The sequence below is a fragment of the Elephas maximus genome, chromosome 19, assembly GCF_024166365.1.
Source record: "Elephas maximus indicus isolate mEleMax1 chromosome 19, mEleMax1 primary haplotype, whole genome shotgun sequence".
Taxonomy (NCBI): Eukaryota; Metazoa; Chordata; class Mammalia; order Proboscidea; family Elephantidae; genus Elephas; species Elephas maximus.
This window is the reverse complement of record NC_064837.1, coordinates 11927793-11950483: the sequence shown is the minus strand read 5'-3', so window position 1 is coordinate 11950483 and position 22691 is coordinate 11927793. Positions and strand designations below refer to the sequence as shown.

The 22691-nt window shown below is 47.9% G+C and overlaps 2 protein-coding genes across 5 annotated transcripts in view; both read right to left on the bottom strand.

Moving 5' to 3' along the window:
* Positions 1 to 111: 111 nt before the first annotated feature.
* MFSD6L (major facilitator superfamily domain containing 6 like) lies at positions 112 to 6484 on the bottom strand. The gene has a single exon (XM_049861264.1). The coding sequence runs from the start codon at positions 6263 to 6265 to the stop codon at positions 4517 to 4519; it is 1749 nt and encodes a 582-aa protein (XP_049717221.1). The 5' UTR covers positions 6266 to 6484; the 3' UTR covers positions 112 to 4516.
* Positions 6485 to 7513: 1029 nt separating this feature from the next.
* Positions 7514 to 22691, bottom strand: part of PIK3R6 (phosphoinositide-3-kinase regulatory subunit 6) — a 105097-nt gene continuing 89919 nt past the window's right edge. For all 4 annotated transcript variants that reach the window (XM_049861257.1, XM_049861260.1, XM_049861259.1 and 1 more), the window contains 2 exons: positions 10864 to 10976; positions 7514 to 10284 (listed from right to left, as the gene is read on the bottom strand). In XM_049861257.1, the coding sequence (XP_049717214.1) occupies positions 10128 to 10284; positions 10864 to 10976 (270 nt within the window). In that variant the 3' untranslated portion in view covers positions 7514 to 10127. The remainder of the gene's footprint in view (positions 10285 to 10863; positions 10977 to 22691) is intronic.

Sequence of the window (22691 nt, the reverse complement as noted above, 5' to 3'; positions counted from 1 at the left end):
TATCCATACAATGGAAAAATACTCAGCAATAAAAAAGAATGAACTATTCATACACTCAACAATATTGGTGAATCTCAAAATAATTATGCTGAGTGGAAGAAGTCAGGTGAAAAAGAGTTGTAGCCTAAAAAAATGCGAACTAATATACAGCAAAAGAAAGGGATGGAGATGTTCACTATCTTGATCGTGGTGTTGGGTTTCACAGGTGTAGACACACATCAAAACTTAGCAAATTGTAAGATTTAAGTATATGCAGTTTATTGTATGTCAACTTTATCTCATTAAAGTTATTATTTTTTTAAAAAAAAAGGATCAGTGCAGTCCTTACTTGTCATGACTCTGTCCAGAACCTTCCATGGTTTACCCAAAGTCTACAGAATCAAGTCCTCCATGATCTGATCCCAAGCTATCTTTCTAGCCTTGTCTCTCAGCAGTGTCCTGAACAAATCCTTTGCCCTAGTCAAACTGTATTCCTTGTTATTCTCCAAGCATAGTTCATGATTTTTCTCTCCTCTACAGCTTTGCTCATGCTATTCCTTTTGCCTAGAACGCCCTCCCCTAAGTACCACTTTCTCTCTGCCTGTTCAAAGTTTACCTATCCTTCAAGGCTTAGCTTAAGGCTCAGCTTGAGAACCTTAATTGAGTTCTTGAGTCAGAAACTATCTTTTTCGTAAACTCTTGTAATGTTTCTTGTGTGGCATTTATCACAGTGTCCTTTGCTTTTTATGTATATAAAAAAACCCACTGCAGTCGAGTCGATTCCAACTCATAGCGACCCTATAGGACAAAGTAGAACTGCCCGATAGTTTCCAAGGAGCGCCTGGCCGATTCAAACTTAACCACTACACCACCAGGGTTTCCTTTTGTATATATGTCTACAATATATAAGTAGATCTCCCTGTTGGGCTATTAGCTTTTTTTGTTTGTATATTATTCAATTGCATTTATCTTTTGCCTTTTAAAAAAAACTTATTGGGCTTTTGGCAAAAGTTTACAGTGCAAATTAGTTTCTCATTCAAAACTTTATATACACATTGTTTTGTGACATTGGTTGCAATCCCTTCAATATGCCAGCACTCTTCCCCTTTCCCTTTATACTCTGGGTTCCCTGTGTCCATTCCTCCAGGTTTCCTGTCCCTTCCTGCCTTCTTGTCTTTGCTTCTGGGCAGGTGTTGCCCATCTGGTCTCACATACTTGATTGAACTAAGAAGCATGTTCCTCACATGTGTTACTGTGTTTTTTATACCTGTTGCCATCGAGTCGATTCCGACTCATAGTGACCCTGTAGGACAGAGTAGAACTGCCCCATAGGGTTTCCAAGGAGCAGCTTGGATTCGAACGGCTGACCTTTTGGTTAGAAGCCGAGGTCTTAACCACTGCACTACCAGGATATGCCTGTCTGATCTTTGGCTGAAAGGTAGACTTGGGGTGTGGCTTCAGTTCTGAGCTAGCAGGGTGCCCAGGGTAGACTCTTAGCTTCTTGAGGGTAGGGACGATGTGTTTTACTCATTATTTGTATTCCCCAGGCAGGGAACACAAAGTTTTTACTTTTATTATTTTTACAAACAGTAACTAACTAAATAGCCAAAAACACAATTTTCTTAGCATCCTTCCCATAAGAATATCAGATTCTTGAACACTTCCATCACTGTCTTCTTCCTCTTCTTCTCTTTCTTCCCCTCCCCCCCCCCAGTCTGGTCCTCCTCACTCCTCTTTCTCCACTTTCTTCCTCTTCTTCAGGCTGAACCACACTTATTAACTCTTATCTCGAGCCAAGACCTGTTCCTCCCCCTTTTGTTTATGTTGGGAGGACACACGGGTTTGTGTTGGAATTATTGTATGTTTTGTCTACGTAGTAAACACTATCTACTATCCAGTAAATATCAAGCCGTAGCTGCCTTAACTCTTCATATTTAATTTTTCCCCTTTTCTCCAATTTCCTAGCCACAGAGCACAGGGATTAAATCTCAGGCCCCGGAGCCACCAGGCCGGGTCTGAATCCCAACTCCGCCACCTACCGGCTGTGTGACTTCAAACGAGCAACTTAACTCTCAGTTTTGCCACCTGTAAATTAGAGATGTTAATAGTGACTTTGGTTTTTTTAATAGTGACTACATCCGAAGACCGTTTTGAGGATGAAATGAGCTAGTCCATGTTAAGTGTTTAGAACAGTGCCTGGCACCTAGTAAGCACTCAATAGCTATTATTCTCTCCCCTGCACACTAGACGCATTTGGCAAAGAAGTGGTGAGAAACACGGGGTTGGAAAGGGAAATCCAGCAGCCCAGTGCTCAGCCACATCATAATTGTTTGGCGATTGCATTAAAAATACCAATTTCTGGGCCCCGCCCTGAGAGGTTCTGAAGGACCTAGGAATCTACCTTTTTGGTTATGCTTCTCAGGTGCTTTGAACGCACAGCTAGATTTGGGAATTACTGGCATAACGGAAAAGGCACTAAATTTGGGGTAAGGAGCTCAGGGCTCTGGTGGCATTTCTGCCAGTGACCCAGTGTGTGACTTCTCTGAGACTCTGTTTTCTCAGTCGTAAATGCAGTTAACAAGTTTGATTTGTTCATAGGGCTCCTGTGGGGATCAAATGCTTAAAGTCATTTCTGCGGGGAAGCTGGCTTTCTGTAGGCAAAGATAAAAGGCTTAGGAATGAGATCAGTCTGGACGTGCATTCCACTTCCCAGGCTGTGGCAGACACTGCCAGTTCCAACACCAGGCCCCTCTTCCTCCTGACAGAATCCTGATTCTGCTTAGGGTGTGAATGTACTCAGCTAGAAACACTCTGCCTTTCAGATTCCCTTGCAGTTAGGGGGTCCATGTGACACAGTTCACTCAGAAGTCTGAGGAAGACTTCTGGGAAGGATTTTGTTTTCCTGACATAGGCAGTGGTTGCTGTCCCTTCCTTTCCCTCTCCTTACCGCCAGGAATGTGGACAAGAGGCCTGAAGGTAAGGCAGCCATTCTGTGCAAATACAGGATGGAGGCCTCCACACTGAGGATGATGGAACAAAGAGATGAAAAGATTCTATGTCCCTGGTGACATCATCGGGCCCCTACACCAGCTCTGCACTGCCTCTCCCTAGACTTTTTCGTATCATGCTTTAAGTGAAAGTTTACAACTCAAGTTAGTTTCTCATACAAAGATTTATACATTGTTATGTGACCCTAGTTGCTCTCCCTATAAGGTGACAGCACTCTCCCCCTTTCCACCCCAGATTTTCCGGGTCCATTCAGCCAGCTCCTGTCCCTTTGTGCCTTCTCATCTCACCTCCAGACAGGAGCTGCCCATTTAGTCTCATGTATCTACTTGAACTAAGAAGCACACTCTTCACGAGTACCATTTTATGCCCCCTAGACTTCTTATGAGACAAATTAATCCCTAATTGTTTAAGGCAGAGGTAATTTTTTTTGGTTATTTGTACCCTAAAGCTTCCTAACTAATAACCTGTCCATTAGAGAGTTGTGAGAATTAAAAAAGGATAAATACAAAGATCCTAATACCAGTCTGACCCAGTGGGCACTTCTGTCTGTTCTCCTTCTCTAGCTATGAGGCATCTTCTGTCTTTATAAAATGAGGCCCCTTTGAAATCCAGTATCTTCAATTTATCTAATTGAGGCAGAAGAACTGGGCGGTTCGGGCTGGGCCTCTGGAATAAAGAGCTCTTTCCTGGCAGACAGGCAAGGTGCAGGGGGTTGGTAAGGCAGCGACACTAGCCTGCCACTCTCAAAACCCTGCTGAGTGGCTGAGACACCGCTAGCATGTGTGGCCTGGTGCATGGAGACTGACCTGAGCAAAGCTGATGTGAAAAATCTCCACGTGCTCTTATGAGGCACTGTGTGAGTCCAAAGGACATGGACTTGTCCTGGCTTTGATGTAAATATATTGATTCTAAGGACCCTTTCCCCTCAACGCATGCTACCCGTTATCGGAAACATTAAGTCTCTGGTTGTGAGTGGGTGTTTGGATATCAGTGCGGAGAGGGCGAGAAGCGTTTTGGTTTTCATTACCATTCTCACCTGCCCACAGGTCACCATTTATAGAATGACATTCATGCCTTTATGACCCATGGGAACCTACATGACTCATCTGAGCCAGCCGCCCTCTCTGCCAGCCGAAGCCTGCAGGTCCCCGTTGCCCTCCTGGCCCTGCCGACTCGATGTGGTCATTTTAGCCGTTGCGGAATTCCACTGCACCAGAGTCTACACTACTAAAGCTCTCACGAACCTTATACATCCAAATACAGAGAACACAAAGAGATTTCTGTGTTTGGTTTTTTTTTAACAAATGTATTCTTCTTCCGTTATTCAAAAAAGATTGGATGGCAAAAAGCGAAATCTCCCTTTGCTATAAAAGTAAAGAAAATCATGCAGTGAGAAGGTCCTGTTGAGCCTTCAGCACCAACATGCCTTCTCTTCCTAGGCTCCCTCCAGTCCACAGCAGGATTCTGGCCTCAGCTGACTGAGTCCTGACTAATCCTTTGGCTCCTTCCCAGCATTGCTGGCTTTCTCTCACCCCTTCCACTCTGAGTGCTCCTCCCTCATGGCCCTTACAAGCCAGTCCCGCTCGGTTCCCTCCTCAGAGTCGCTGGTGTCGCTCGCCTCCATGACCAGCAACTTTGAGTAGTTGATTTTTCGCTCCTGGGGCAGCCTTGCCTGTATGGTGAGGAACAAAACCAGCCAGAGCAGCAGGACCACGCAACAGGCCTGGTAGAGCACAGCCACGCTGGAGTACATCACCACAAAGCCCCCGACAAAGCTGCCCAGGCTAGACCCACCCCCATAAAAGTGGCCTCGGAACATGGCTCTCACAGACCTCTCCGTTCTGGCGGTGGCCTGGTCCTCTAGTGAGGCCCCCACTGCCCACCAAAGAGCACCACTGCTGAGGGCGCTCAAGATCTGGACAGGGAGGACGGACCACCAGTTCCAGAGGAAGGAATAGTAGAGCAGCTGCCCAGCGAGGCAGCCCAGCCCCAGCCCCACTGTGCCCACCCTGGACAGTTTCTTAAGCAATGCAATCTTGAACGAATGAAGTAGAATTTCCCCCAACAAGCTGAGGGCAACTGAGAAACCCATGACCAGCTCACTGCTGCCATGGTCTTTCATGTGCCAGAAGAGAAAATTCTGCACAGTACTGGCGGCAGCTCCCACCAAAAAGACAGTGAAGGCCAAGAGGATGAGGCGGGGGTCGCCCCCTATCAGTGACAGTGCTTTGACGGTTTTGTAGCTGGGCTCCCGCCGCCTGCAGATGGGGACAGGAAACGCAATGCTCACCAGTAGGGCTAGGGTGCTGACAAGTGAGTAGCCGTAGAAGTGTACCACACCCCGGGGGCCATTTGTCATCAGAAAGCAGTCCAGCTGCCCCACCAAAGCTGAGATGCCACACACGCCAACTGACATGCCAAGCAACCTCCAGACCCACAGGCTTCGGTAGCGGTCAGTGGCGTCCACAAAGTCCAGGTATTCATAAAGGCTGTCGTCTGCCACCTGCTCCAGGGGGGCTGTCAGCAGCTCCCAGAACACTATGGACCCCAAGGAGAGGATGAAAGTCCATTGCAACCCTTCCAAGGAGGGGGCCTGGGCTTTCGCCTTGACTACGGACAAGTTGGCTGCTCCCAGCTCTGTACCCTCAGGAAGCAGAGGGAGGGCAGTATGGGCCACCTCAAAAGAAGTAGTGTGATGGAGAACTTGGGATATTGTCCTGGCTCCTTTCGCAGAGTCCACCAAGTACTTGGGCAGATCATTGGACGGCTTTTGGTCACTTTCATCAGGTCCTATTCTGAAGCCAGAGGTTTCCATGATTCCAGTACTCTTGACTAGGAGACTTGGAGGCCTCGCTCGGTGACTTGAGGCCGCCTCTTGTGCTGAGGCGATGTCCACAGTTCGTGAGACCCCCAGCGGTGTGGCTGTGGTGGTCTCGCTGCTGCTTCCATTACAAGAGCGATACACCAGGTCTTTGTCCAAAGGCGGGATCAGGACCATCAGCAGGCTGGCTCCCATCGAGCCCAGCAGCGAGGCTATCAGAAGCACTCTCCTTTTCTGGTAGCTTTTGGCCAGGAAGGCACAGAAGGGAGCCCAGAAGGCTGCGATCAGGTGCTTGGTTCCCATTAGGATGCCCACCCAGGGCGCCGTTAGGCCCAGCTGCCTCAGGTAGAGGGTCAGGAACGGGGTCACGCAGGCATCCCGGGCCCCACACACCAGGTGGAAGAGCCGGGCCACCCCCAGCGCCCTGCTGATGTCCCACTGCGGGTTGGCGCTCATGGCTGCCCGGCTTCGACCCGCCAGGCCGGCGAGGGAGCAGCTGGGCGCAGGGCGAGCGAGCGCGGCGCCCTCGCACGCGGGCCCTTCAGGGGGCCTGGGCGGGCGGCGGCGGCCGGGGAGGGCACGGCCCCATTTCCCCGGGACCGGGGCTCGAGGGCCGGGGGCGCGCAGAGAGCCGGCGGCGCCTCAGGCCTCGGACGGCGCCGCAGTCACCGGGCCAACGGCCGCCCCCGCCACGTCAGACCCGGAAGTGGCCCCCTAGGGGCGGGGCGGTGGGCGGGGCCGGGGCACCTGCCGGCCGCACCTGCCCGGGCCCTGACCGCCCGCGCGCAGGTGTGGCAGGCTCGCGTCCCGTGGGGCCTGCAGGGCGCGCTCCAAGCCAGGCCACGAGGACCCGCCGGCCTCCGGCTGCCTCGCGTTGTCCCCGGAACCTGGGCTAAATCCCTGAACTGCTTCAGGCAGGTAAAATTGCTCAAAGTGTGGAAGGGGGAACGAGAATGGAATTAATGACTTACACGAGGCCCCTTCAGGTCTTCACGCAAGTGTTCCCTGGGGAGCGACCACCCTACTAGCCTCAGTGATGGTCTCTGGCCACTCAGGCAGAGGCGAAGCAAGGTATAGCAGGTAGGGTGCGTGCCCTGAGCGCTGCTTCAGGCGGTGTGCCGATTAGCAGTTTCTACTGGCCATCACAGTTTCCATCGCCAGCTGTGAGAGGTGGTTCAGCAATTCAACACTAATTGCCTTGGGTGCTATTTTCCCTAGATAGGCCACCTAATTATCTGGTTTGCTGTCCGTCTCCATCAGAATCAAAGCACCAGGGGAACAGCACATTTGTTCCCAGGGCCTAGAGCTGTTCCATTGTATGCGAGCTGCCCCAGAAGAGGCATGACCTCAGATAACACAATTTTCTTCAGCTGAGACAATCCCCAAAGAGGGCTGACAGCTGAGGGCTGTCTTCCAGTAGCACAGCCAGCAGCTGGGAGGATAAGTCCTTCATTTCTGAAGGGGATCTGGGCAGCGTATCACAGCTTCCACCACTGTATGTTTGTATTGGATAGTTGTAATCTACACCCAAAGGTGGCCACTTATAGTTGTTGTTAGCTGCCGTCCCATGCGCAATGGAATCTGACTGTTGTGATCCACTGGCTTTTCGATGGCTGGTTTTTTCGAAGTGATCGTCAGGCTCTTCTTCCCCAGAGGTGGTTAAGCTAGCATTTAATCAAGAAGCCACATTCCAGTGCTAATACAAATAGTTCAAAAATCTTTATTTCAAATTAACAGGAGTGGCTTTTTTATTAACTAGCATAACAGGTATTGGAAATAGTTCCTTCCTGGTGAAATTAGTGGTGTCTAAGTCACGTGACTCAGTAATAAATACTTCAGAGGCATTTCTCTCTTTGTGTGAATGGGGTATAAGCATCTAGAGATTCCAGCTACGAGTCGAAATTGACTCGACAGCACTGGGTTAAACTCTTTGGAATGGTGTGGTACGCTTCAGTCTCAAATCATCCAGTGTTCAGCCACCGACTCAAAGAATTCTTGCTGCCTGAATTGGAACATAAGGTAGCTGAGTCCCATCCCTAGAACACTGAAACATTTGCCCTGAGTGAACACTTCACAGACTTGGTCGGAGCACCTACAAGGACAGAGATCTTTGTCTTCTTCAAACTTACAGAACAGGTTGTGTGATTATTTGGGGAAGCGGTTGCCACTTGTCAACAAACGTCTGTGTAATAGAATCTGGTCTGTGACTTGCTTTCAGTGGCAGAGAGGTTGTTGGGGAGGAGACCCAGAGCCCTCAGCTAATTGTACCTATTGCGATTCAGTTGATTCCAACTCATGGAGACTCCGTGTATTACGGAGTAGAACTGCTCCATAGGGTTTTCGGGGCTGTAATCTTTATGGAAGCAGATCGCCAGGCCTTTTTCTTCTACGGTCTGCTGAGTGGGTTTGAACCGCCAACCTTTTGGTGAGTAGTCGAGCATAATCCATTTGCATCACTCAGGGACTTCACCTAACTCTAACAATTGCTAAACTCTGTTCTTTACAGAAAGAACCTAGTAAGTGCCCAAATTGATATGAGTCAGTTCACATCATCCCCAATGGCAGAAAACGAAGAAGGCTAGCCCCCTCCAAGTAAACTCACTCAGATTTAGTGATTTCTCAGTCAACTCAGGCTTAAAGCCAACTCAGTCACATAGAAGACTGACTCCCTCCCCTCCTTGGGTTCTGCAGTGGAGTAGCTACATGGGAAGACATCACCCATTCCTAGGTCTTGCTCTGTCCTGGGCTGATGTCCACTGAGGGGCAGGTACTTCTTCAGGCTGGTATCCACTGGGTACTCACGTTTCCTATCTGGCCACTGGTCCCATGGTCCAATCTGCTGCCCATATTTTCTCCAGCTGCACCGCTTTGCCATAACTGTGAGACCCCTTGGGCTTGTCTGCTTTCAGCTACCTGAGAACCCCCTTATCTGCTTCCCATGCTCCATGAGGCACAGGGAACTTCTCTAAGGCTGCCTGAGGGCCCATCTGCAGAGGCAGCCCTGGCAGCTCCCCTTCCCTGGTCTCCTAGCCATGGAGAGTGTACTCTGGGGTGCCACAAGGCCAAGAGTGCCCACCCCTCTACTCTTGGATTCTCAAACTTAAAGGGATTTTTCTACCACCCCACTGTCCCCTGGGAGTCCGCCAGGAATAGGGATGGACTTAATTAAGTCCAAGCCTTTATATATTCTCTATGCGACTTTTTCTTCAACCCCTTACCTAATCTTGGGGGTAGGGCCACTAGTTCTTCGTCATTTCTCTTTCCTGTTTTATACCTTAATAGAAATTTTTGAATCAAAAGCCAAACACTTTGATATCTTTAATCTCTGACTCCTCTGAAACCACCCCACATCCCCACATCCCTACCTCCACTTTGGGACAATGTTGGTCAGGAGAGCTAGTCCCTGGGCTGACATGGCTGAGCAGGCAGACGGAACACACCAGTTAATACTTCACAAAACTCTCTTAGCCGGCCTAAGTGGGTTCACTAAGTTGTATTAAGAACCACCAGCCTGGTTTCTATTCAAATACCAACACTGTTGGGTATTAGATGAAACAGTAATGCGTTAGTGTGCATTTATTGACTCTGACATTTCCCTCCCAACCAGGGGTAGGTGGGGTGGGCAGTGACCCAGGAGAGGGAAGGGGACAGACTTGGGAGGGAGGAGGTGCAGTGGCCTTTACCCACTTCCCATTTTCTCCAGGGTCACAGGACCATGACCAAACAGCAGCTCTAACTTTGGTTTAAGGGATAGGTGGGGAGTGTGAGTGCGAGAAGGGGGATTTTAAAATAAATGAAGGCGTGGACGTTTGTGCTAGGAGTTGGGCTTTGTGTGTGTTCACTCATGTGGCTGCAGCTTCGCCTCGGGCCTGTGTGGCCCTTCCCCACCACAGACCTCATGGCCAGGCTCCTTGTGCTCCAGGCTCTCCTGGTCAGACCCCATGGCCAGGTCCCTGAGCTCTAGGCTCTCCTGGTCAGACCCTGTGGCCAGGTCCCCTGAGCTCCAGGCTCTCCTGGTCAGACCCCATGGCCAGGTCCCCTGAGCTCCAGGCTCTCCTGGTCAGACCCCATGGCCAGGTCCCTGTGCTCTAGGTTCTCCTGGTCAGGGCAGCAGCGGGCCAGAGGAGCTGGGCCTCATCCTGGCTGTTCGTGAGTGGGTAGTGTGTCCTTCCTCTTGGGCGCTCTGCTCTCAGCCTCTGCTCCTCCACTGGCCCCGTACAGGGGCAGATTAACCAGTAAGCAAGGTACGCAGGGGCTTACTTGTACTTAAGCCGCTGCGTACCTTGCTTATTGGGTAATCCATCCCAGCCCCCGCGGCTCACTGGACGATGCCAGAGAATGTATTGATGGGCATCAGGAGGGGCTTGGGCTTGGCTTGGGCTGTTTCCATTTCTTTCTGCTGGTGTAAACTGAGCCACGGTGCCTTGGACTTCAGGGCCCCGGAACACGGCTCTGGGCAGGGAGCAACTTCAAATCTGTGGGTGGAGAGAGGCCAGGTCAGGTGACAAATCTCTGAGGGGTCAAGTCTGTCCAGGGCATTTTAAAGGTAGACCCTTTATTGTAGGGATATAGAGGAGGGGCCCTCACAGAGGGAAGAGGGAGAGTCAGGATGAGAACAAGCATGCTGGGTCTGACACCTGCAGAGGGGGAGAAGCCTGGGTGTAGTACACTCTATGCCTTCCTTCACCAAATGCGCCTGCCCAGGTGAAAGCGCCAAGGGTCACATTAACTGGGGCATAGATGCCACAGAAGGCCAGCCTGATTTGGAGAGGCCATTGCTGGCAGAAGGGATGGGTCAGAGGACTGCATGCTGAGTGTGTATGTATAGGAATCTTGGGAAATTTCTAATGTCAGCTGCTGCCCAGTGTCAGTCATTCATCTGCCTCTTCTTCCTGGACTCAAGTCATAGGGCAGTGGCCCAAGTCCATGCCCATCAGACCACCTGCTTGGCCAGAGGATCTGCCTCTGGTAGCTGTCCTGGGCTGGAAGCAGGAGATGGCAGGAGCTGGGCCCCATGGGGCCTGGAGCCCTAGGCGTGGCAGGCCCAGACTCACCTGACCACATCCTTAAAGGTGCGCCGATTGTCCTTGTCCAGTGACAGTGTCAGCAGCTTCTGGTCCTGGCTCTGGATCTGGATATTGGCTGTCCGGAAGGTGTTCGTCACTGTCTGCGACAAAGAGACAGCACACATGAGCGTCACCTGTATTTAGCACGTGACCCTGCCAATATCCCCAACCCCAAAGTCTGGGTGTTCCAGCACATCAGCCCCCCAGGGTCTCTTCCTGCAAGTGACTCGGCAGTGACAACCCTGCAGAAACTGCTTCTAAGCTGCCCTCACCCTTGGGTCTGCAGCTCTTTTCCCAACCCGCTGTCCTTAATCTTGAACAGAAACTGGAAAGCTGGGAATGGTGCTTGCAAGGTTATCAAGTGAGCTGAGTTTGAGATGCTGATTTATTTAACTCACATTTTCTGAGTACCTCCTAGACGACAGGCATGCTGTTATGTATGGGATCTCGGGGACATGTCAGGAGTTTTATAAGTCCTGACCCTAGTTCTTAGCGATAGATTACACATGAAATTATTTACCTGGGCAGAGACAGAGGGTCTAGAAAGTAGCTAAGCATCCCCATGCCTCAAACCAGGCCTGCATCCAGGGCACTTGCTTCAGCTTATACCATGGGATTAGTCTGTGGAGCCACACAGGTAGACGGACTCCTTGCTCTGCATAGGTGGCCTGGAGCAAGGTGTTCCCACCTTCCACTCTCCAGAGCACTGCTCGGCTTCTCTGCAAAGTACCCAGGCCCAAAGGAAAGCAGTCTCCAGGCAGCCCTCCAACCCCAACCTGTGGGGGCTGCTCCAGAGAGGCCCTTCCCATTGGGCAGAGGATCTGGCGGGTCTTGCGTTCCAGGCTGCCATTCTCGGTCACCTCTCTGGCCCATTCCACATGCAGACTGCTGCTCTGTGTAATTTACCACCACAGAACACGTGAGTTGCCAGGGGCCTTAGAGTCTACCCCATTCAGCTGTTCTCAGCCCTGGTTGCTCATGAGAATCACCTTTCAAACAATATAATTAGAGATTTTTATTTAAGTGCTCTGGAGTTGAGCCTAGGTATGGATATACTGATTTTTTTAAAGCTCCCTAGGTATAGCCAAGGAGTCCGTGGTTGGCACAAACGGTTAAGCACTTGGCTACTAGCCCAAAGGTTGGCAGTTCAAATCTACCCAAAAGAAAGGCCTGGCAATCTACTTCTGAAAAATCATAGCTGTTGAAAATCCTGTGGGGCACAGTTCTACTCTGATACACATGGGGCTCCGTGAGCTGGCATCGACTCCACGGCAGCTGGTTACCTTGTAGGACTGCTGTGAAGATTAAATGAGACAGCATATGTTAAGTGTTTGGAACATGGTAGTTGGGTGTTTATTATTACTATGACTTTTATTTTAATTTTCCAGTTAGGAGTTGAGCCTATGGAATGGACTGCCTAAGGCAGCCTCGTTGTCAGAGGGGAGGAGGAATCCACTGTGGATTCTTTCTGTCCTCACGTTGTCTCCAAGCCCAGGTCCCCTCCTGCTACCACCATATTGTTAGATTCCTGGCTGAGTCTGAACAGGAGGGTTGTGAGTAAAGACAGAAGAATTCACCAGCATCTTTACCCAGACAGTGGGGAGCCCATGGCACACATGGGAGAGGGGACTTCCCAGCTCCTGTGCAACAGAACCCGTGGCAGCTCTGTGGCCTGGAGCCTCCAGCCCTGACGGGCAGCTGTGTGTGGAGGGCAGGCAGTGGACACTGACAGACAGCTGATGGGGTGGTGGCCAGCACTGGGATGTCCTCTGTGACCTTCCAGAAATTCCTGGAGAGGCTTTGCAGGGAGGCTGCTGACCTGCATGAGCTGGGACTTGGGGGACAGCCAGGGGCATTCACTTTATGCTAGGTAATAGCCCCCACTTGAACCGAGTCCAGCTGGTGAGGCTGAGGGACACTCCAGGTTCCTACAGGTGAGGAGACCCAGGTCCAGAGGGGCTGAATGTGACCTCTCAAAGGCTTCATGGTGGGAGGTGTTGGACCGGGTGCTTGATTCTCAACTCTGTGCTCTTTCTACTGTGTCAGGCTGCTCTGGTGTCTCCTGTTGGATCTGAGCCTCCCTGACCCTGCCAGCAGGCCTGCCTCTTCCTCTAGGTAATCGGGACCTCCTCCCACATCCCTGAAGGGTAGGTCTCTTATTTCCCCTTTGTGATCAGCACTGCTAGACACACCCTGTAGTAGTAGTAGTAGTATCAGTAGTACTGTCTGTCAGTTTGTCGTACTGTGGAGGCTTGCATGTTGCTGCAATGCTGGAAGCTATGCCACCGGTATTCAGACACCAGCAGAGTCACCCATGGAGGACAGGTTTCAGCTGAGCTTCCAGACTAAGGCAGACTAGGAAGAAGGACCCGGCGGTGTACTTCTGAAAAGCATTAGCCAGTGAAAACCTTATGAATACCAGCGGAACATTGTCTGATATAGTGCTGGAAGATGAGCCCCCCAGGCTGGAAGGCACTCAAAAGATGACTGGGGAAGAGCTGCCTCCTCAAAGTAGAGTCGACCTTAATGACATGGATGGAGTAAAGCTTTCAGGACTTTCATTTGCTGATGTGGCACGACTCAAAATGAGAAGAAATAGCTGCAAACATCCATTAATAATCAGAACCTGGAATGTACGAAGTATGAATCTAGGAAAATTGGAAATCATCAAAAATGAAATGGAACACATAAACATTGATATCCTAGGGATTAATGAGCTGAAATGGACTGTTATTGGCCATTTTGAATCAGACAATCATATAGTCTACTATGCTGGGAATGACAACTCGAAGAGGAATGGTGTTGCATGCATCGTCAAAAAGAACGTTTCAAGATGTATCCTGAAGTACAATGTTGTCAGTGATAGGATAATATCCATACACCTACTAGGAAGACCAGTTAATACGACTATTATTCAAATTTACGCACCAACCACTAGGGCCAAAGATGAAGAAATAAAAGATTTTAATCAGCTGCTGCAGTCTGAAATTGATTGAACATGCAATCAAGATGCAGTAATAATTACTGTCGATTGGAATGCGAAAGTTGGAAACAAAGAAGAAGGATCAGTATTTGGAAAATATGGCCTTGGTGATAGAAACAATGCTGGAGATCGAATGATAGAATTTTGCAAGACCAACAACTTCTTCAATGCAAATACCTTCTTTCACCAACATAAATGGCGACTATGCACATGGACCTTGCCACATGGAACACACAGAAATCAAATTGACTACATCTGTGGAAAGAGATGATGGAAAACCTCAATATCATCAGCCAGAACAAGGCCAGGGGCAGACTGTGGAACAGACCATCAATTGCTCATATGCAAGTTCAAGCTGAAACTGAAGAAAATCAGAGTAAGTCCACGAGAGCCAAATTATGACCTTGAGTATATCCCACCTGAATTTGGAGACCATCTGAAGAACAGATTTGATACATTGAACACTAGTGACCAAATACCAGACGAGTTGTGGAATGACATCGAGGACATCATCCATGAAGAAAGCAAGAGGTCACTGAAAAGACAGGAAAGAAAGAAAAGACCAAGGTGGATGTCAGAGGAGACTCTGAAACCTGCTCTCCAACGTCGAGCAGCTAAAGCAAAAGGAAGAATTGATGAAGTAAAAGAACTGAACAGAAGATTTTAAAGGGCGACTCGAGAAGACAAAGTAAAGTATTATAATGACATGTGCAAAGAGCTGGAGATGGAAAACCAAAAGGGAAGAACACGCTCGGCGTTTCTCAAGCTGAGAGAACTGAAGAAAAAATTCAAGCCTCAAGTTGCAATAGTGAAGGATTCCATGGGGAAAATATTAAACAACGCAGGAAGCATCAAAAGAAGATGGAAGGAAGACGCAGAGTCATTATACCAAAAACAATCAGTCGATGTTCAACCATTTCAAGAGGTAGCATATGATCAGGAACCGATGGTACTGAGGGAAGAAGTCCAAGCTGCTCTGAAGGCACTGGCAAAAAACAAGACTACAGGAATTGATGGAATATCAATTGAGATGTTTCAACAAACAGATGCAGCGCTGGAGGTGCTCACTCGTCTATGCCAAGAAATATGGAAGACAGCTTCCTGGCCAACTGACTGGAAGAGATACATATTTATGCCTATTCCCAAGAAAGGTGATCCAACCGAACGTGGAAATTATAGAACAATATCATTAATATCACATGCAAGCAAAATTTTGCTGAAGATCATTCAGAAACGGTTGCAGCAGTATATCGACAGGGAACTGTCAGAAATTCAGGCTGGTTTCAGAAGAGGATGTGGAACCAGGGATATCATTGCTGATGTCAGATGGATCCTGGCTGAAAGCAGAGAATACCAGAAGAATGTTTACCTGTGTTTTATTGACTATGCAAAGACATTCAACTGTGTGGATCATAACAAACTACAGATAATATTGCGAAGAATGGGAATTCCAGAACACTTAATTGTGCTCATAAGGAACCTTTACATAGATCAAGAGGTGGTTGTTCAGATAGAACAAGGGGATACTGATTGGTTTAAAGTCAGGAAAGGTGTGCGTCAGGGTTGTATTCTTTCACCACACCTATTCAATCTGTATGCTGAGCAAATAATACGAGAAGCTGGACTATATGAAGAAGAACAGGGCATCAGGATTGGAGGAAGACTCATTAACAACCTGCGTTATGCAGATGACACAACCTTGCTTGCTGCAAGTGAAGAGGATTTGAAGCACTTACTAATGAAGATCAAAGACCACAGCCTTCAGTATGGATTGCACCTCAACATAAAGAAAACAAAAATCCTCACAACTGGACCAATGAGCAACATCATGATAAATGGAGAAAAGACTGAAGTTGTCAAGGATTTCATTTTACTTGGATCCACAATCAACAACTATGGAAGCAGCAGTCAAGAAATCAAACAACGCATTGCATTGGGTAAATCTGCTGCAAAGGACCTCTTTAAAGTGTTGAAGAGCAAAGATGTCACCTTGAAGACTAAGGTGCGCCTGACCCAAGCCATGGTATTTTCAATCGCGTCATATGCATGTGAAAGCTGGACAGTGAATAAGGAAGATCAAAGAAGAACTGATGCCTTTGAATTGTGGTGTTGGCGAAGAATATTGAATATACCATGGACTGCCAAAAGAACGAACAAATCTGTCTTAGAAGAAGTACGACCAGAATGCTCCTTAGAAGCAAGGATGGTGAGGCTGAATCTTCCATACTTTGGACATGTTGTCAGGAGGGATCAGTCCCTGGAGAAGGACATCATGCTTGGCAGAGTACAGGGTCAGCGGAAAAGAGGAAGACCCTCAATGAGGTGGATTGACACAGTGGCTGCAACAATGAGCTCAAGCATAACAACAAATGTGAGGATGGCTCAGGACCGGGCAGTGTTTCATTCTGATGTGCATAGGGTCGCTATGAGTTGGAACTGACTCGACGGCACCTAACAACAACAACAGACACACCCTACCTGTTGGCTCTGGCCCTTAAACACAATGAGGGTCTTGGATTTCAGTCTGAGCACAGCTGTAGGGGTCAGTTGAAAGAACCAGATGCAGAATTGCCAAGGGTCCAGTCTCACAAGACAAGAGTGTGGGCAAAGTGCTACTAATTGCCTCCTCTTCTCTCTCGGTGGCTTCCCGACTTCTACACCCCAAAGCCCCGGTTCTACTGTTCCTGCTTTGTTTCCCATTACTTTCTATATCAAGTTTCCAATCCTGCCAAGGTAGTGCAATTGCTGACCCTGAAACTCACCAAGCCAGCCACAGTGCCCTTGCCCATGCTGCTCTCCGAGCAAGGAAGGCCTTCAGCCTGGCTCACCATGAACTTCTCCTGCTGCTCAGTGTTTATCCTCTGGTTCATTTGGACAAAACGTGCATGCTGACCTGTGTGGGCTCCAAGCAGAAAGCACGGGCTACTGGAATTCCCCCTAGCAGGTCAGTGCAGGGATAAAAGAGAACTTGCTTGGGTGATAAGTTTAGATTTTGAAAAAGCCCCTGACCAGGTTATTTAAAGAGATTATTAGAAGCAAAAACTATTGTAAGGAAGTGGCATTGAAAGAGGAACCACGACTTAAGGGTAAATGGGTCCACCTTGGAGCTTAAAGCTTTAATACCTGGTTGCCCTATAGAAAGGTTCCTAGAGTAGTGGAAACAGTTATTGCGCTCAGCTCCTAACCAAAAGGTTAAAGGTTTGGGTCCACCCAGAGGTACCTTGGGAGAAAGGCCTGGAGAGCTACTTCTGAAAAATCAGTCACTGAAAACCCTGTGGACCACACTTCTACTCTGACACACATGGGGGTACCATGAGTCAGAATTATCAGCAATTGGCACTGGCCCTATACCAAAAAAGACCAAACCCTATAGTGACCCTATAGGACAGAGTACAACTGCCCCGTAGGGTTACCAAGGAGCAGATGGACTGGCCCTATAGAAAGGCAGATTTCAATTCAAAACTGTAGATCTCTCAGCCAGTCGGAGGTCTCCTACAGCGGATAGCCCACCTCAGGAGAAGTGAGCTTCTGATTCAGGGATGAGATCTTCTAGAGGGGGTAGGATGGACTAGAGACTCAGCGTCCAGTGAGTTCTACTACACGCCGGACACCACACTGAGTGCTGGGGACAACGAGGGTGACTAAGATGTGGGCCCTGAGCTCAGGGAGCTCACAGCCATTAACACAAAAAGATCACGTTATTGACAGTGTTGCAGATGGTTCATGGCTGTGCCTCCGGGACCCTGTGGGACCACGGAGATAGGGCAGAAGTCCCTAGGCCGCGGACAATTCCACTGCTTCAGGCAGCTTGCTTGGCCCGCCGCTTAGCTTTACTTTACGGTCCCGGTTCTTTTGCTTGGCACGCCCCATAACTTTTCATTAAAATCCTGATTCCCCTCTCTTTAACTGCTGCACCCAAGCTAGAGGAAATTAGGTGCTACATTGAGATTCAGGATAACTTTTAAGCTCACTAAATACCTCATACGTAGTAACCTCCTCACCTCTGGGTTTAGCCACCATTTTCTGAACATGTGACGCGTGAGCTTATATGTAATCCCCATGGCACCTTCGTAGTATGATTAAGAGTGTTGCTGACGTAACTTGAATGAACTTCCTACTTGTAAACCCCTTAAAAGTAATCTTTCCCCTCGCCTTTGCTAAGCAGTCTTGGCAGCAGCAACCGCAACTGCTCCTTTCCTTGCACAATGAATTAAAGGTACCTTTCTACTCTCCTACCTTGGTCTCACTGAGCAGAACCTGGGGTTTTCACCTGGCAACAACAGAGTCAGGGTAGAGGTGTGAGGGAAGAGTGGGAACAGGGTACAGGATGTACAAGGAAGGGGGAGGAGTGGCAGGAAAGGTCTCTCAGGGGAGATGACACCCAAGTTTCATCTTGAAGGGTGAGTAGGAGTTAGACAAAGAAGGTGGAGAAGAGGAAGGGAGGAATCGCACTGCAGGCTGAGGGAACAGCGTGAACAAAGGCACAGAGGTTGACTGCTGGAACTATCCAAAAAAACGGTTGCTATGGTGAGCCCATGGGTGTCAGAGTAGAACTGTGCTCCATAGGGTTTTCAATGGCTGATTTTTTGGAAGTAGATTGACAGAACTTCTTTTCAGGTACCTCTAAAAAAATTTTTTTTTTTTTTTATGGTGAGCCCATGGGTGTCAGAGTAGAACTGTGCTCCATGGGGTTTTCAATGGCTGATTTTTTGGAAGTAGATTGACAGAACTTCTTTTCGGGTACCTCTGGGCAGACTCGAACCTCCAACCTTTCGGTTAGTGGCCAAGCATGTTAGCTATTTGCACCGCCCAGGGGCTCCACTGGAACTATGAACACTTCCAAACATTATGGGGCAAAGAGCCTGCAGGGAGTGACTGGAGCTGCGGATGAAGAGGAAAAGAAGCCAAGCTACTCAACACCAAGAGTTTTCCTGCCACCCTGCCGTGGAGAATGGGAAATGACAGAGGGGTGTTAATACAAAGTGACTTGTCAGGGTTTGGTTTTAGAAAGATCATTTGGGCAGAATGTGAAAGGTGGACTTAAGGAGAATAAGAGTGGTATCAGGGAGGCCAGCTGGGAGGCTGCATTTGTCCTGAAAAGGGAATGGATAAGGGTCTGGACGCAAGGTGACCAACTTGTCCCAATTTTCCTGGTTTTAACACTGAAAGTCCCATGTCCCAGGAGGCCCCTCAGTTCTAGGCAAATGGAAACATTTTGTCAACCTAGCTGGAGCAGAAGAAGAAGGACAGAGAAGAAGGGAGAGATCTGAGAAGGTTTGAGAGAGAAAACCAGCAGGGCATGGGGAAGTAAAGGCAGGACGCAGAAGATTCCAGGTTTCTGGCAGAGGTGACTGGTTAGTGATGGCACCATTAAGTGAGAGAGGAACCCAAAGGAGGAGGGAATGAAAGAAAAACAACCACTAACACGTGTATAGCTCTTACTCTGCAAGTCACTCCTCTGAGAGTGTCATGGGCCACAATCCTCACAGCCACCAGATGGGGTGGGTACTGTCATTATTCCCATTTTACAAATAATGAAACCGGAGGACAGAGAGCTTGAGGAACTTGCCTAAAGTCGCTTAGCTGATACATGGCAGGGCCAAGACCTGAACCCAGGCTCTAGAGAGCCCTTAACTTACAAGACACTGGCATTGGTTTTTAATATCTTGAGTTTCGGGTATTGTGGGACATCCAATTCGTGCTAATTTAGTTAAATGCAGTAGTCTGAAACTCAAGGGGTGAATGTCAGAGCAGGAGATAACAGATTTGGGAGTCCTTAATAAATTATACTAAAACCTTGTAAGTGGATTTGATATCCAGGAAATGGGAAAAGAAGTAGACCATGGATAGAAGCTGTGAACAGTGACTATTCAAGGAACTGACTTAAGAAAAAGAGTCCACAGAAAGAGGCCAAAAATTAACGATCAGATATGTGGGAGAAGAACTGTGTTGTCACAGAATTCATACGTCTAGGGGGCTTCAAGAGTCACAGAACAGAGCTTCAGTTCAAGAGGTGGGTTATATTCCACCACCTCCCAAACTTGATTAAAGGAGGATAACCCACTACCGTCAAGTCGATTCCGATTTATAGCAACCGTATAGGACAGAGTAGAACAGCCCTGTATGGTTTCCAACGCTGTAAATTTTTACGGAAGCAGACTGCCACATCTTTCTCCCACAGAGCAGCTGGTGGGTTCAAACCACCAACCTTTTGGTCAGCAGCCCAGAGCTTTAACCACTGCATCACCAGGGCTCCTTAAACAAAAGAAACCAAAACTTGTTGCCGTTGAGTCGATTCTAACTCATAGCAACCCTATAGGACAGAGTAGAATGGCCCCATACCGTTTCCAAGGAGCAGTTGGTGGCTTTGAACTGCTGAACTTTTGGTTAGCAGCTGGGCTCCAGGGCTCCTTAAAGGAGGATAAAGCAGATGGCAGGGATAACGTGGAGCCTGAAAAGGGGTAACTGATTGAAAGGCGGTATGAGGAGCAGTTAGATACCTCGGGTTCCCATTCCCACCCTGGGCAGCCAAGCAATGGACCTTTTTCCTGCTGCACAGGCCAGAGAAACTGAACCATAGAGACTCTGGACTTGGGGACACTACAACTGGGGGAGGATGGAATGAAGTGCTAGGCACCAGATAGGTGGACTCCATGAAAGCTCACTCACTGAATGGTGAAAGCCTTAACCCCTTTGCCCAACCTAGCTCCAGAATGCCAGATGCCGTAGGCTTGTACTCACTGTCCTCCCTACCAAGGCCTGAGTCCAAAGGACCTTTCCCTGGAAAAACAAAACTGTCCTAGCAAAGAGACTTACAGATACTGACATTTGAGTTCCCCGTGGAAAGGCAGGTGGCCACCTGACTGTCCACTGAGAAACCCACCATTGACTTAGCTCTTTAGTGCCTCACTCTTGAATTTGAACCCACAACACAGATCACCAGATATTTGGAAACAGCACCTAACATTACAAATAAATAAATAAATAAGGGGAGAAAGCCTGAAACAAGCAAACAAAATAAGAATTCAGAGGAAACAGACACCATGCACAGAGCAGAAGAAAATATCAAATAACCTATAATTAGCATTGTCAGAGAGATGAGAGAAGATACCCCATCCATGAAGCAAGAACAGAAAGCTATTAAATATAATAAGAAAACAAGAATTCTTGACGTTTAAACATTCAACAAATGAATTTGAAGAAAACTTCCCCAAAGTTGAAGAAAAGACAGAAGGACAAGGGGAGAGAAAAAATTAGGAAATTGGAGCATGAGTCTGGGAGGCCTAACATGTGACTATTTGTAGTTCCAGAAAGAAACAGAAGAGAAAGGGAAGGAAATGATTTTTTAAAATTATACTAGAAAATAGCTCAGAACCAAAGGACACATGTCCCCAGACTGAAAATGTCAATCAAAGTTCCAACATAAAGAACAACAACAACAAAAGATCCCACCAAGGCATGTTCCTGTGACAGCTCAGAACCCTTTGTATAAAATGAAGTACCTAAAGCTTCCAGGGAGAGAAGGACAGCCTCGTAAAAAGCCTGGGTGCACGAAGGCATCACATTTCACGACAGCAATATCGGAAACTAGAAGAAAATTCAGGTTCATACAAACCAAGAGAGAACTGACAAAACCGTAGCAGTAATGCTGACAAATCCTTCTCCATTTTGAGAAGACAAAAAACAAATAAATTTGTATATTAGAGTAACATAATGTATTTGATTTAATAATTAAACATCATACTTTGTATTCTATAGTTAGAAAACACACATGTATTTTTTAGTTGCCACAGGATATTAAAAAATTTATCATATAATAGACAATGAAGAAAATGCCAATAAATCCCCCAAAGATAGCAATTATACAGGTCAGATGCTTTGTTCCAGCGGCATTTGCTAATCTCAGTGATCAAAACCCAGACCCAAACCCGTTGCTGTCGAGTTGACTCTCACTCGTAGCAATCTCATAGGACAGACTAGAACTGCCCCACAGGGTTTCCAAGGAGCAGCTAGTGGATTTGAACTGCTGGCCTTTTGGTTAGCAGCCCAAGCTCTTAACCATCGTGCCACCATGGCTCCAATCTCAGTAACCAAGGGCTTGAATTTCTGTAGCCGTAGAGGAATGGGAGAAACAAGGCCTTGAGTTCACATGAGGCAGGGATTTGAAAATGAGATCCCTTCAAGGCCTCTCAATGAAAGACTCTATTAGAAAAAATCCATCTACCAGCAATGGGAGACCACAGAGAAATGTGTCTGCTTTTGCTGTGCTATGATTGAGGGAAGAACGTCTTCCCCGAACATTCTTAGTCATGAGCCTGTTTTTCTGTGGGCCTGAGGTACACATTTACACAATCTGTATGGTCTGGGAATTTATGAGCCAGGAAATATGGTACTAGGCAGATACATGACTTGGGCACTTGGCAAGAGCAAATAAAAAATTTCTCTAGAAGAAGAATTTTTCCACCCAGGTTTCCCACAGATAAAGCCCCAACAAACAAGAGCTCACAACTGAGGAGACACACAGGAGTTAACCTACTATGGGGTCAGTGGACCCAGTAAGTAGAAGGATTAGACTCTCAATAATTACAGATGCTATAATTACATAATTCAGACTGCAAAATAAAAATGTTTAAAATGAGAAAAGAAATGACAGAAGGAATAAACATGAGAAAAGAACAACATGATATGAAAGGAACAAAAAACCAAAAATCAAACCAGCTGCTGCTAGTCAATGCCAACTCATGGCGCCCCCATGTGCTCCATAGGGTTTTCAATGGTTGATTTTTTGGAAGTAGATAGCCCGACCTTTCTTCTGAGGTGCCTCTGGGTGGAT